Source organism: Gossypium hirsutum, chromosome D04 (genome assembly GCF_007990345.1).
Source record: "Gossypium hirsutum isolate 1008001.06 chromosome D04, Gossypium_hirsutum_v2.1, whole genome shotgun sequence".
NCBI classification, from domain to species: Eukaryota; Viridiplantae; Streptophyta; class Magnoliopsida; order Malvales; family Malvaceae; genus Gossypium; species Gossypium hirsutum.
The window spans coordinates 57842987-57858659 of NC_053440.1; the positions used below are offsets into that span (position 1 = coordinate 57842987).

At 31.1% G+C, this 15673-nt stretch overlaps 1 protein-coding gene and 1 long non-coding RNA gene across 5 annotated transcripts; one reads left to right on the top strand and one right to left on the bottom strand.

Annotated features, from left to right (window-relative positions):
- Positions 1–677: 677 nt before the first annotated feature.
- LOC121216009 (probable RNA-dependent RNA polymerase 1) lies at positions 678–8645 on the bottom strand. 4 transcript variants are annotated; one of them, XM_041091088.1, is made up of 7 exons: positions 8524–8645; positions 8370–8373; positions 6833–6996; positions 6292–6663; positions 2691–4537; positions 2422–2572; positions 678–2029 (listed from the first exon to the last, which is right to left on the bottom strand). In XM_041091088.1, exons 3-7 carry the CDS (start codon positions 6974–6976, stop codon positions 860–862), a joined length of 3684 nt encoding a protein of 1227 aa, XP_040947022.1. In that variant the 5' UTR covers positions 6977–6996; positions 8370–8373; positions 8524–8645; the 3' UTR covers positions 678–859. The 4 variants fall into 4 exon arrangements, with proteins under 4 accessions (XP_040947022.1, XP_040947023.1, XP_040947021.1 ...); XM_041091089.1 differs by having other exon boundaries at positions 6833–6991; positions 8524–8628; XM_041091087.1 differs by having other exon boundaries at positions 8370–8627.
- Positions 8646–11769: 3124 nt separating this feature from the next.
- Positions 11770–13963, top strand: LOC107961920 (uncharacterized). Its single transcript, XR_001701481.2, has 2 exons — positions 11770–12145; positions 13502–13963. It is a non-coding gene; the product is annotated as an uncharacterized lncRNA (long non-coding RNA).
- The last annotated feature ends 1710 nt before the right edge of the window (positions 13964–15673 follow it).

Consider the following 15673-nt stretch of genomic DNA (forward strand, 5'->3'; position numbering starts at 1 on the left):
CCTCCTGCCAATCTCTTGGCTTCGCCCACACTTCCAATCAACAAAACCATATTCATAAGTAAGATGTTTCTTAAGGGAGGTTATGCTATAATTGTTCTGAGAAAATCCAAGTAAAATATAGTTAAGCCACATTTTAACTTCTTTAAGGGTTAGATTTTATGGTCAAATTAGATTTTCTAAAATGTTGATTAGATTAATTGGCCAATATTTAGATTATTGGTCAAATTATGATTATGTTCAAGATTTAATCAATATTACTTTTAGGAGTTATAATTAAATATATCAATAGTTTTTATTAAAATTAATCATTATAAGTATTGAATTTAATAACCGAGGTTAACTTAAATTTATTGTTTATTTAATTCATATATATTTAAACATAAAAATTCAAGTTTCTGAGGTTGCTTCTTTTATACATAATGTATAGAATTATCTATAGCCCCTCTCAAATTAATAAATATGAGGATAGTGCACTTCAGTACCCTCGAACCCACATTCTTTCACATTGGATTTTATGTCGAAATTGGTTATAATAAATTTAGAATATTAAAATTAAGTCAAACAAAGTATATGAAAGTGAAATCAAAATTATGACTTTTAATATTAATAATAATTTTAATTAATAATATCATAATTTTTGTAATGAATTTAAGAGTAATTAATTAACTAAATAAGTATTTAATCATAATTTTTCTTGAATATTATTTTGTTAGAAATATACTGTTAAAGGAGTTCATTTACAAACATACACATCTCACAATTCACGTGTTGAGGCCAATAGTAATGCATCAAGACGCACAACTAGAAGCCTCAGCCATTGACACACAGACATGCATGCACGACTTTTGAAATGCCTTATTTACATGCAAGAACACAAACTCCATCCACTAGGTTTTTCATCAAGATTGGACTCTTCAACTTCTTTAGGTTTAGTTTCTAAGGAATCTCTTGAAGATTTTTCCCTAATTTTTTCCCTGCCAGGTTTTCCATCAAAATTCAACTCCCTGGTTTTAACTTCTGGGGAAAGAATTTCTAAGGTTTTAGAACCTTTTAAAGAACCTTCTTCTCGTGAAGATTTTTCTCTGTTCTTCTGCCTATGAGGTTTCCCATAAGAAATCGATTCTCCACTCTCGGTTTTAACTTCTAGGGATTCAAAATCTTGCGAAGACTTTTCCCTAATTTTCTCCACACGAGGTTTCTCATCAGAAATCAACTCCTCATTCTTGACTTTAATTTCCAGGGATTCAGAATCTTGCGAAGGCTTTTCCCTTATTTTCTCCCTCTTAATTTGAAGAAGCTTATCATATATACACCAAGGAAAGCTAATGAAATGTTCTTGATCATCCTCATCGTTATTTGAACCCCCAAAACTCGGATGGTATGTCACATGGTACCAAGCTGAAGCTTTTGCAAACGCATCCTCTACACTATGACTCGCTTTCTCAGTGAACCAACTTTTGGCTTCTCTTCTCAATGATCTCACAGCTATATTTACGGCTTCTAAATCGACTTTCCGATCGAAAGATTTAGATAATTTCAAGATACAACCGCTGATGATCTCGGCCTCGGTTTTGACCCCGTAGGTACGCATTAGGCTAGCTAGTCTATTATCATATTGTTTCTTGTGATGAACCGCATCATTGACATAAGCTAGAAAGCCTTCGAATTCCATATCGGGGTCATACGAACGTTTCGCTATTGACTTGGTGAAGTGTTTACCGGTACTAACCTCGGCTTCGATGCTTTTCACCTCGCGGTAGAGCTGGCCGATCACGGACTGTGATTCGTAGGTGAACTTGTCAGGCTTTTCCATGAAATCCGGGTATTCTTTGGCGCGTAAACGATGGGGTATTTTGGCTGGAATGCCGGTTTTGGGGAAGTCGACCGCGATGGACGATAGCTTGGCAAGCTCGATACATTGTTCGCTAAGTGCCTTTGTGGGCTCCTTATCGGCGAACACCGTGTGGGCATTAGAAATGATGCCCAAGCTTTCATTGAGAATATAGTTTGTGAAATACTCCGCCACCTCCTGCACATATAAGTGTATATATATAATTGAGTGTCGCTTCAAATTCGGGAAATAAAGTTATATATGGTAAAAATAATAGGTAAATTAGTTTCTACACATTAGATTTATGAGAAAATTGGTCTTCCGATCTATGTATGTCAGTATAAAGTACACGTGGCGTGCTATGTATCACTGTTTGATTATTCCATCTGTAAGTTTTTAACAATACAAATAATGTAATTTTTAATAAAAAGGACTAATTTGTTATTTGATCTAACATATAAGGACTAATTTGTTATTTTTAGTATTTGGGACAAAATACAATCTGACTCTTTGTATAAAGGCTTTCATGGTAATTTTACTGTTATAAGACACGCTTACTTCTTTTTTTAGTATATGATTTGAGCAAATACCTCTATGGTAACATCATGGTCTAACAGGGTACTTTGTGCAGCACCATAATCCATGGGAGGATATCTGCAGGGGGGAATGAGATCTTCATCCCAAGAAACGAAATATAGATCGCCATCCAGATCGCTTCCGGAACATTCGTTCGGATGGGGTCTGTATGATCACGTAAACAAATTATTTAGTTTGAAATATTAAATACATATTCGGGTATGATTCTCAAGCAACATAGCAAATAAGTAGAAAAGTGCATTTGAGTATTGGATAGTCATACCTATGGCCTTTCTGTGGGAAAACAATGCAGTCCACCATGTGATGCAGAACGACGGCATCCACGGCCTCCAGAACTCGTAGGTCACCAGGGTGCAAACACGGATTTTTGGCAATGACGACCTTCCCTTCAACAACATGGCTGTTTTGGTATGACCTAAAGTCGCCGCTCGAAGATTGGCTTGGTTTAGTTGAGTATTGGACAAACACTTGACCGTATTCAAGTGTCCCTGTTTCATCTAAGCACCCCATCAGAATTCCTCCTTTGTCAATCGAAATCCTTGTTCTAGTCCTTAGATCTAGCAGCTTCGATGCACGAATCGTTCGTAGCATCATTGAAAGGAACGGTTCCGAGTCCGGTTTGTAGCCGCACAAAAGCATTTCTCTTAAAACCTTTACAATTTCACCATGGTGTATGCCTTCCAATGCCTCCTTCGCCTTTTCTGGATCCATCAACATTGCATCCAATCGAGCCAAAAACGCTTTCTGTTTCGCCTTGAAAACACTATCCTTGACCCCAAGTGTCGACATAAGTATGATTATTTGTCTATTAAGATAACAAGTGTGGTACTTGCTCCACGACAAAACATCAAGACTCGTAGAGTCCGCTTCGAACTTCCGCATACTCTTCCTCAACGATAACTTCACCGACGATGAGGGATCAACAGCTACAACTCCTTTGTAACCACCATATCGAATTTGAAACGCAGATGGAGTTTGTCTCAAGCCACATTTCCATGCTACTTGCCTAGCAAGTTTAGCCGATATTTTCCCGATACCATCGGAGAAGTTATACTTATTCCCACCAGTTTCAACTTCAATGTCGGGAATTTCCTCGATTTCATCCTGATGAACTTCTAATGTTTCCCTCGATGAGCTTAAAGATTGGCCTAACCTAGCTGCATATTTCGCCACATTCCTAATAACATGAATATGACCCATTTGTCCTCTTATATCATCAGCAGTAAGCCCAGGCTTGGATGCGAACATCCAAATGGAATTTTCTCTTAACTGACTAGTTGAACAAGCAAGAAACTCAAATTTCTTATCGCCAACAAGTATCCCGTTTCTCAAAGTTGATAATATCCTCTGATATATCCTACTAGGCTTCCCATCAGTACTAGATGTACTCGGCGTCGACAAATCCGTTGAATGTATCTTCCCAAGCTCCTCGTCAACGAAAGAAACTCGTAAAAAGTTATCAATATCTTTAATATAACTACGAAGGACCCTGTTTGAAAGATTAACGTCTGGACCGCTGAAATACACTTTAGACGGTGTCACTTGAATCCTCCTTACTGCTACTAACCCTTCATCGAGTTTGGGTGGTCGAGGACGCTTATCGGCCTTACGATACTCCTTGTAACGATCATTCAACCACTTGACTGGATCATAACAACAATCTCTGAGACCATGCATTTTCTCCAATGCATGTTCTATGAATAAAGTTTCTATCCTGCAGGGATCAACAAGCTCAAAGAACCTGGAATCAAGTGCCGTGGGAGGCAAGTAACCGTGCTGGAGCAAAGCATTCACTTTGAACAAGATGTTGTAAGGCAAATCAAAGCCTGTTGGTGGGGTTATTATGGGGACAAGATCGGTGTTGGATGAAAATGGGGAGCCGGGTTCGATAACGAAATTGTCTTCGATTTTCTTGTAATAAAAACTGGTGTCAAACCTTGGGAGCTGAACTGATCGAGGAAGCTCTATGCACATGGCGAATGATTGACCAATACAACGGCCTGGCGTAAAATCTACTTCCCTGACCCATTGCTCATCGTCTGTGAGTTCCTTGGAAGAGCTGAGAGCAGTTGATAGATCTTTTTCATAGATCCTAGGGGCTCCAAGTAACTAGAATATAAAATAGATGGCGAAAAAAGTCAATAATCCCCATGATATTGTGGCATAACTAAAATACTAAATACTCATATTAATTTGACTTCAATTATTAAATTAACTATTTAATAGAAAGATTAAATTCTTAAAATTAAAAATAAAGACACTAAATTTTAAATATATAAAGAATACAAGGATTGAGAGTAGAATTAGACCTTTTATATAATATCTTTTAATCCAACAGCTTCAACTTTTTTTTTAATTTTTTTTAATATTTATCCAACAGCACAAAAAATCTCATAACTTACTCATAATACCCATGTCTATTCTCCAAACTAAAAACAATTTAAGGGCCAATTCTTCATTGCTTTAAAAAAGAACTTTTGAAAAGTGCTGTGTAAAGTTCTGTTGAAAAATTTGGTTTAAAATTTGAGTGTTTAGCATTACTGTCAAAAAGTACTTTTGAGAAATAAAATGTCCATTTTAGACATTTTATTATCAAGTAACAAATATGCATTTAAATAACATTTAAATTAGTTAATATTATTATATTTTAGTAAGAATATAAAAAAATTATTATAACTTGTTGTTAATATTTTAATATATGAAATATAAATTTTAAATATTTTTAAGCAATAAATATTAATTATTTATAAAATTTAATTAGAATATATAAACTATATTTTAAATATTTATATATAACCATTAAATATTTGTAATTAATATTTTAAAAAATATTTTTTTATTTCTAATTAATGATTTTAACACAATTGTAACTAAGCACCAAGAAAAAAAAATAAAAATATCATGTTATTGGAGAGGTGAAAAAGTAATTAAGCACCTAAAGTATTTTTGGGGAGGAAAACCTAAAATTTTTAAGTTCTCTTCTTTACTTCTGAAAAGCTAAAAATTTCAGCCAAAAGCAGTTTGTTTTTCACAGCTTTTCTTTCAAAAGTATTTTTAGAGTCAAAAGTACTTTTTTTAAACAACGAAGAACTGGCCTTAAATCTAGTTATGTACGACAATGGTGTAAAATTACAGTACTAGTCCCATAGTTGCCTCTCTGTACTTTTAAAATGAGCAAAATCATGTCCTTGTACATTAAGAGAAATAGTAAAATTATCATTTTCATAATTGTCCAATAAAAAAATATTAATTTAATGAGATTCTTTTAATTAAATGATGTGACTTTAAAATATGATATTACATATTCACTCGACCCATTCTAGCTTAAAATAAATGTATTATATCGCTTAAAAATGTCACTCTATATTTTTCATTAATATCACATATTTCAGAAATTAACAAAAAAACAATCATTTTATTCATCCTAAGGTATAAATTTTTTTGGCATAATGATTTATTTCATCTTCCAATTTTATAAAAAAATTATTTTACTTTTTTATTTAATTTTTCATCTTTTTTTAACTTTTTAACTTATATTATTTATCAAATCACATCAAAATAAATAAAGAAATTAACGTTCATTATCTTTGCTGACATAGCAGCACATGTATATGACATGTTAGCAATTTATTAATTGCAAATGTGGTATCCACATAGATTGTCAAACTTGTCCATTTATTTACAAACATAATTTTAAAAGCTAAAAGAAGTGAAAATTAGATGAAAAGTGAAATGATTTTTTTTTTGTAAAATTAAAAGGCTAAATAAATTATTAAGTAAAACTTTTTTCACTCAGTAATTTATATTTATTTGTATCCAATATGAAACCAATCCAAATTAAAAGTAATCGACTTCAAACATACCTGAATGAGCAAACATTTCTTGGTCTGATCAGGAACATAATGTAACACCATCTGCAAAACGTTTTCATTGTACAGCTCGAGCTTGTAATCGACAGAATTGTAAGACAGAAAGAAGTACAACTTGTCCAATTTTAGACCATACTTGAACGAAACACGAGATTGGTTCCAAAGCACAGTGAATTTGTCTTTTGAAGCTGGATTACCAAAATGTAACACCAAGTCATCAATGCTGTGGAGATCAAACTTGGGCTTTTGTGGGATGATATCGTGTTTCAATGGCCAGGCTCTCAAGTAAGAGTCGTTGTGCCAAAGTGATTGACTTGAGGTCCACGACAAGATACTTTCCACATCTTCCAAGTTTTTGAATTGTACCTAGTCGAAGATAGAAATTTTATTCAAAGGGTGGAGATAAAATGATAAAATTTTTAGAAAAAAAATGGGTGTTAAAAAGCACTTAGTTAAACTTAAATTTAATATTTTAATTTAGGAGAAGGCTTAAAAGAAATGTTTTCCATCCAGCCAAGGGGACGAACTTGGGTACCTTGGCGAAAGATCTCGAGCCTTCTTTGTGACTAACTTTTACAGTCTCCACGGTTCCTTCACCAGTGTAGCTCTCGAGGAATTGCTTCACTTCGTCGACTGTTATGGCTGAAGCAAACCCGTGGAGCTTAATTGTCTTGCTCATTTCCTCGAACTGCAACTTCACTAACACCCAAAAGAACAAAAATAGAAATTATTGTTAACAAACAAGTTATTAGAGAAAGAGGAGTATTTTTTTTTTGTAACAAATTGAAAAAAGTAATTTTATGAGACGAATTTAATTAAAAATATAATATTAATTTAAAATTTGATGTAAAATTTTTAAAATATCTAATTTGTATTCGGTTTCTTTAAATTACAATAAATTATGTGAATATATCACATCATATTTTAATTTAATATCACATAATTTAAGTAAATTTATCTCCCAAAATGAACATTGGTTTGTATTTCTAATGCACAAATCCATACTATAATATAATGAACACACTTTTACCTATCCCAACATAAATATGAGAACATGATCTTCTTAATATGTAAAATTAATATATATATATCAAAAATATATCTATACTCAATATTCAACTCTAAATTCAAATTAACAAAAAATAAAACTATTATAATTGCATTCAAATATTTGACTTCATGGATGGTTTACGCTTTCATTTAGCTTTAATTAACTTAATTAATCAAAACTAAATCAAGTTTATAGCTGCTTTGACTATTACAACCATTTTGTATTTTCTATAACGTTAATATGTTATTCGAATTTTTTCTACTTAAAATATATTTTTGTTTCACGTAATCATGTCTATGTTAACACACATTTATGGAAACATAATCTCGTAAATGTATGTGAAGATTTTAGAAAAAAATAATAATACATTTTTCGGGCCATAGTATTAGTCCTCCTTTAAAAAAGAAAATCAAATTATTTTAAATTTGAGGAAAGCTAAGATTTCTCTATATAGCTTTCGGCTATGACTTAACAAATTTGATGACCTAATTCAAATGGCGCAATAAAAACATAAAAGCAATTTCAAACTCAAAGAAGAATTATTAGAACATTCTTGTACTGTGTTCTTGACTCACTTCTTTTATTAATTTAATCTCTACCATATCTTAATTATTAATAATCCTTCAATTTCTTGAAATACGTATTTTCAACACTAAAATCAGCTTTTTCATTAATTCACCAACTAATTTGACATAATTTTCTTTTAAATAAACACATGATGATCTCCAAACGATATATCGCATTACAACATTTTTTAAAAAATAAAAATAAAACTAAAACTGACTTCGGAGAAGTTGATAGATTAGATCAGCAATTTATAACCAAAAAAAGAATCAATTCTTCAAAAAAATAGTGCACATACCTTCAATAAATTTGGCCAAGAAATTTTCAAAAAAAAAAAAGAAAGAAAAATCGAGTCAGCCATGAATGAATTCAAAAGTAAAGAAACAAAAGATGACGAAGAATTAATAATCATGGCAAAAAGCAAATATAAAAATAAAAAGGGATCAGAAAAACTCACCGGACTTGGAAAGAGAGGTATGGGAACGAAGAAAAATGATTACGAAAAGAATCAAAAGATTCAAAACACAAACAAAAAGAAGAAAACAAATATATTAGAACGAAGAAGAAAAAAGAGATTTTAAAAAAAATCAAAGAACAAAGAGAGACTTTACTTGAATTTGAAAGCGGGATTCACAAGAACGAATAAATTTTGAGAGATTTTTGGAGGATGAATGAAAATCAAAGGGAAAATAAGAAAACTAAAAGAGAGGGAGACGATGTGAAATTGTGGCGCCAAGAACCTGATATTTAAATGAGAAAAAGGAAAACAAAAGTGAAGGTTTTTGGAGATTCTATGCTTTGGATTGAACGGTTGATTTTAGAATTGTTTTGATGACGTAAGGGAGATGACGTCAGGTTCTCTCTTCCCCATTGGGTTTGGTCATATACTGTTTAACTTAGTTGAGATCGACACGTTTCTAAATTCAATTGGTTAAAAAATAGGGTTAATTCCACCATATATCCCCAAATTATAACATTCGTTCTAAAGTGGTCTAAAACTTTAGAACATCCTAATTATATTCCTAAACTATCGAAGTTATATTAATAAGGTCATTCCATTACTAAAATCATTAATTCAACAGTTAAATGATATGTCAAGTCTTATGTGGCATGGTTTAAAACGAAAAGTTTAAAGAAAAACGAATGTTGTAAAAATTTTGATCTTGAAATTTTTGAAACTTTTACAAAAGCCCTAGCGCTCACTCTCTCTTTTTCCGATTTTACTTTATTTTTAGTGTTTACTTTTAAAAGTTACGTGGTAACATTTTACTTTTCCTTAAAATTTTCATTTTAGATTATGCCACATAAGTTTTGACATGTCATTTAATGGTTAAACAATTTTAGTAATTGAAGGATCTGATTAATATAGCATTCATAGTTTAGGGATGTAATTAGAACATTTGAAGTTTAAGCTAATGTAGAATGAGAGTCATAATCCGGAGATGTTTGATGCAATTAACTCTAATTTTTATATTAATAAGTTGGTCTAATTATGTGGCTTTCATAGTATTCCTTGAACTTTTGAGATTTATTCTCTTTACTTTTAGTTTCAGGCATTTAGTCCCTATTTTTAAAATTTATTGAGGGGTCGGCTCTTTTATTGGGAGAAATCTTTGAAGTGTTACATTCTGAGCAACAGATCAAACCCTCAAATAGTGGAGGTATTATTCCCAGATGTCTATACTCGATTTTAACCTCGAATTTTTGTTTCCCTACTTCGAGAAAAGCCCAAAGAAGTTCACGGAATTTTGACAAGAGCACATAGGTCCAACAAAAGAATATTGTGTTAGGTTTTGATTATTTTTAATATTATAACAATGTGTTTAATTCATTTTGTATATACACTTTAGACTGCTTAGCTAACTAGAATTCATAATAAAATAATATAATTTTAGATAAAAAAATTTAGAGGACGCCTTTCAAATGTAAAATTTATTTTTTTACTCAATTAAAAGCTATTATGCGGTAAAATTATATTTTAACTTCTTAAAAATGAAAAAGAAATTCTATTTAGTCCTTTTAAAATTGATGAAATTATAAGTTAATACAAAACAAAACTACACTTTAACCTCACAAAAAAATTTAAATTCGATTCTAGCTCCCTTAAAAAAAATTGGATTCACCCTTGGTTGAAATGATAATATTGAAAATTTGAAAATTTATTGTCTAAGTTCGAGTCTTATTTTAGCTTAAAATTTTCCACTAAATTATTTCGGTCTCGGTTATTTTTGTAATTGTCAAATATGATTACATTTATACCATTTTAAAGAAAAATAATTTAAAAGTATATAACTTTTTTTTTTAATTTAAAAAAGAAACTTGGTAATTTAAGTTTGGTGATTCTTTACCTTTATCAAGGTTCAAAGTTATGCTTTATTTTTTTTTAGTAAAAGTTATGCTTTATTTTACCAATGAGGAAAAAAAAAACTTTGCTTTGGAGATTTCAAAGTATGGAAAAGGCTATAACTTAGGTATTGCTTCATTTATTTGATTACTCAAATTTGGAGCTAACTTTACAATGGACAAACGGTATCCAGAATATATATTTTCTTGGTTGAAAAAACAAGCGGTTAACTTTTGAAAAGTTAAAAATTTTAGCTAAAAACAGTTTGTTCTGTACAGCTTTTCTTCTAAAAGTGGTTTTGGAGTCAGAAGTGTTTTTTTTAAACAATGAAAAACAAACTCTTAATCTTGTTATTCTCATGAGAGTAAGAAGAGGGATTTCAATGTTTTCCATTACAGACCCATGTCTTAGCCCCAAGCAGTGGGAAATCAGCACAACAGTTTACTCTTCTTTTTTAAAGTTTATCTAACAAATGCTTAGTTGTAATTTTAAATAAATAATTAAAAAATATATTATGGTGAAAATATTATTAATAAATTATTAATAAAAATTTGATATTAAAAGTAAATAAGGTTTTAGTTGAAATGTTAAAATTAAAATATTAAAATTTAAAATGACAAAAAAAATTCATTCATATTAATGTGTGTTATTTTATAATAAAAAAAGGAAGAGTTTTAGCAATTGTTCAACTGAATTGAGACTTAGTTATTGATTGATGAAGGAGACCAATTCAGTCAATCATTTAAATATAGTGCAGATAATTGTAATATAAGTGTTTTTTTTATAAATAATAAGAAATTATATTATTATAAAACCCTTAATTAAGTTTAGCGTAGAAATATTAATAGGTCGAGTAGCACGAAGTGAGCCTATGCATAGTATTAACATATTTCATACTTGCTCTAACTTAATTGATAAAAAAAAGTGATTCTCAAATTTTATTTAAGCACACACATCTGCAATTGGTGAATGAAAGTTTGTCTTAGGTCTGTTATATTAATTTTTACAAAAAAATGTTATTTTTAGATTAATATGTTCTAATTCAATATATTGGCTAAAATGCCAAATAAGTTTTCTAAAAATAATTAAAAAATCAATTATGCCCCTCATAAAAAATGCATTCAAATGAGTTTCTTAAATCGTGATTTGTACTAAATTAAACATATTAATTACTCTGTTTCACCCAAGCTTTTGATGAGATGTTAAATGTTGACGTGACAGCCAAAGTTAATATGAAAAAATGATGCTGAAAAAGATTTATTGATTTTTTAAATTATTTTATAATGATTTAATTGGTTTTTAATTATTTTACGAAGGTTTTTTAGCTTATATATACATTTTAAAAAAGTATCAAAATGATTTAAATATCAAAATGAATATGAAGTACTCGATAAAAGGAAAAGAACCTCGAATATCAAATTAAATATTGAAGCGAAACGCAGGTGCTAAATAATATATTAACACGAAAAGCAACACTTAAAAAGGCAATAAAAATACTTTTAAAAGAAAATAGTGGTGGCAGCACTAGTGTAAATTTAAAAGATGAAAAGCACAACCCACTTAAGGTTTAGGCTGCGTTCTTCATTGCTTAAGAGACGGACTTTTACTTGGAAAAGTGCTTTTCTTTGAAAAGCAATGAAGAACAGCCTTCATTTGGTAGCAAATTCTCAGAAGCTGAGAAGTGCTTTTGGGCAGATTGAGAAGTAAAATTTTTTAGCTTTTCAGCCAAAAAGTGCTTTTGGCTGGTTCATTTATTTTTTTAGCCACACACGAACGCCCTTCTTTGCTCTCTGCTCTCTGCCCTCTGCTGGTTCTTTGCCCTCATCTCTGCCCTCTGCCGGTTCTTTGTTTTGCCCTCTGCCGGTCCTTTGTTCCTCTGCCCTCTGCCGGTGAGTTTATCTTTTTCTTCTCTTCTTCTGTATATTTTTGTTTGTCTGGGATTGATTTTCGTAATTGATTGAAGATTGGATAGGAGATAAACCATTAAACCATTAAACCCAAGTTCAAGATTTTCCAGGATTTAGGATTTTCAACCCATGATGTTGCTGATATTATAGCTAGTGATCCCTAGATTTTGACTAGAAGCGTGGATGATAGGATTGCACCTTCTATTTTCGATTTAAAGACTGTTTTAGGATCAAATGATGATGTTGTTAAGTTATTGAGAACTTCTGCTTGGTTTCTCAAATCTGATTTGCAAAAGACTATGATGCCTAATATAGAGTTCTTGAGAAATTGCGGGATTTGTTCGTCGCAAATTGTTTCATATGTGTTCAGCTTTCCTAGATTTTTCTTGCTTAAACCTGAGAGCATTAAGCAGTTTGTTGAAAGTGCGGATGCCTTGGGGTTCGATAGGAAGTCAAATATGTTTCTTGCTGCAATTAGGATGTTGAGTTCAATGAGTGAAAAGAATTGGGAACTCAAATTGAAGCTTTTAGGAAATTGGGTTTCTCTGAAGATGATATCATGTCTACTTTTAGGAGGACACCACAGGTGTTTGCTGTATTTGAAAGGAAGATTAAGCAAGTCACTGACTTTTTGCTTAATAGAACGAATGTAGGTATTTCATTTATAATAAGCCACCCAATGGTGCTTATTTGCAGCCTTGAGCGTAGGCTGAAGCCTCGGTTACTGGTTATTGAGACTCTGGAAAGTAAGAATTCGCTAAGAAGGAAAGTTAGCATGACTACAATTTATAAGATGCCTGACAAGAAGTTCAGAGAGAAATACGTTGTTCCTTACTTAAAAGAGCTCGAGGAAGTATCCATGTCTATTGTGGGCACTTAATTGTTAATTTTTGTATAGTTGAGGGCACATATCAAATCTTTGATGTACTTTGGGTTCATAATCCCGTATTTCTTCATGAAATTGGTTCTTTAAGCAGTTTGTAAGATTTTACTTCGCAATAATCGAGTCTTATGTTGGATAACTCCAATATGGTCTCAATACAACAGACAACATTGTAGTTGATTGTTTTAGACTTTTAGTCATTGTTTCCAGTCTCTGCACTATGCACAATGCACATCCACTTGTGATGGTTCTTGTATTTGCTGCTTTTTAATGTTATTTATATACTCACACCGATGGTTTTAGGGTGTGTGCTCGTACTGGTAATTGTTAGAAACTTTTCATTTTCTTGCCATTGAATATCTATTCTGATATGCCATAGTTTTGCATGTAAATGGTCATTTGCTGCTGCAGGCAGGTTGCTAACCTTAAATGCATTTTGGATTGATCTTTTGCAGGTCACTGTAAATCATGTTTTTGATCAATTGCATGAGAACCAATGTTTTGCGAAGCTGAAGTATTTTTAATAAGAAAATTGCATGGATCTTTCTTTTAAACAAATAGGAATGCAGATGGCTAGTGGACTGGGGCCTAGAGTTGTTCATAGTGCTTGTTTTTCAGCTTTGGGCTATTTTGCATTTGAGACTGCCAGGCTTGCGATTTTGCATCAGTATCTGGAGCACAAGGAGAAAGAGTTGTCCAAAATCAATGTTGCACCGGCTTGAGTTACAATTAGTGGTGATAATGCTAATTTTTTTCACTGTTTTGTTAAATTTGTTTTGTTGCCATGTAGTGTAGTTCAAAGAAACTGATTTTTGGCATTGCATTTCTTGGTTAGAGTTTCATTTTTTTCAACTAATATATATCAATGTAAAATAATTTGATTAATGCACCAATGTATGAAGGACCTTCTTATTCCATATTACCTCAGATTCAATATGCTACTGAATTTTACATTTTCTGTTTGTAATATCTGAGACCATGCTTGCTAGTCCATGAACATTTGTAGATTTCACATCAATATTAGGTTAACATTTCTATGACTTCCAAGTTGACTGGGTAGTATTGGTACTTTTGTGGTCATCTCCTGTTCTGGTCTTTTAGATAAATTTTTATGGATTAGTGGCTTGTTATTGGTTTGGTGAATGATTAATAAATGATTGATGGTGCTCCATCGAGGGTGCTGTAAGTAATGTAGATTCCACCTCCATCACTGTAAAGTTTTCTGCTCCAACTTAGGTGGAGATAATGCATCATATTGATTTAACTCACATTATTGGCAATGATCTGTAATTCTCTCTGATGAAAATGCCTATATGAAATCTATCATAGTTTTTCCTCTACAAAATTCCCTGTTAAGTTTTGCATGAAGACTGCTATGAGAATCAAGCAACTATAACTTGCTCTTGTGATGTTTTTGGTGTGGAATATTAAATTATCTAGAATCAAGAAAGGTACTTGTTAATTTATAAAAATCAGAAACTTATATATCTGTGCTAGAAAATACTAGTTGGTTTATAGTTATGTGAGTGAATGCATGAAAGAAATTTCCCCTGCTGCTGTTGGTGGATATTATACGTTCATCCCTTTAGAAACTTTATGGATTTAATTCTCCTTGCATATCTATGGAGAAATGACTTCTTTAAATTTCTGTACGAGTTTACCTTCCTTAATTATTTCTCATGTGCATGATGGCTTTTTGCTGTCGATGTTTATTGGATAAAAGTAAGTAAAACATGAAACCTTTCTCTGGATGGATGGTGATCAAATACGGGAATTGGCATGACCTAAACATATGCTTTCTAGATATGCTTGTTCTGTATATAAATAAAGCCTAACATATAAAACCCAAATTGATAATTTATTTTTTATGACATTTTAAATTTTCACCATTTAACATATAAAAAACCCAAATTGACATGTACATGTTAGGAATGGTAGAGGACAATAAAATAGTATGTTGCATCTTAAGTTTTGTTGGATGTTTAAAGTTAAAAGTGTGGACAGGAGTCAATTGTGAACTGCTAATTGTTATCAATTGGCATCCCCATTAGTAACACTGCTTTAATATATTTTAAAATAAAATAATACAAATGTGTTAAAAGCATTAATTAAAAATTAAAAATAATTTTTAAAATAATACAATTATGTCAATATTTAATTACAAATATTTAACTATTATATTTAAAAATTTAAATATAGTTTATAATTCTAATTAAATTTAATAAATAATTAATATTAATTACTTAGAAATATTTAAAATTAATATTATATATTAAAATATTAACAATAAGTTATAATAAATTATTTTTTATATTTTTGCTAAAATATCATAATATTAACTAATTTGAACATTATTTAAATACATATTTGTTACTTTATAATCTCATGTCTAAAATGGACATTTTATTCTTTAAAAGTACTTTTTGACAGTAATACCAAACACTAAAAAATGACGCAGTGTAGTTTCACATAGGATTTTGGGATTTAGGGCTTTTAGTAAAGTGGTTTTTGAGTGAAATTGTTGAAAAAAAGAGGAAAAAATGACAACGGAATCGCTCACAGGGTTTTACTATGGGAATAGTTTAGGTTCTCTTATGAAAAAGTTCCAATCAGATGCTATGAACACC

Coding starts and splice junctions, on each gene's coding strand:
- LOC121216009 (XM_041091088.1), bottom strand. CDS start 6,976: ATGAGCAAGACAATTAAGCTCCACGGGTTTGCTTCAGCCATAACAGTC. Junction 6,664..6,832: donor GCTCGAGATCTTTCGCCAAG/GTACCCAAGTTC, acceptor ATCTTCGACTAG/GTACAATTCAAAAACTTGGA. Junction 4,538..6,291: donor AGAAATGTTTGCTCATTCAG/GTATGTTTGAAG, acceptor TTTATATTCTAG/TTACTTGGAGCCCCTAGGAT.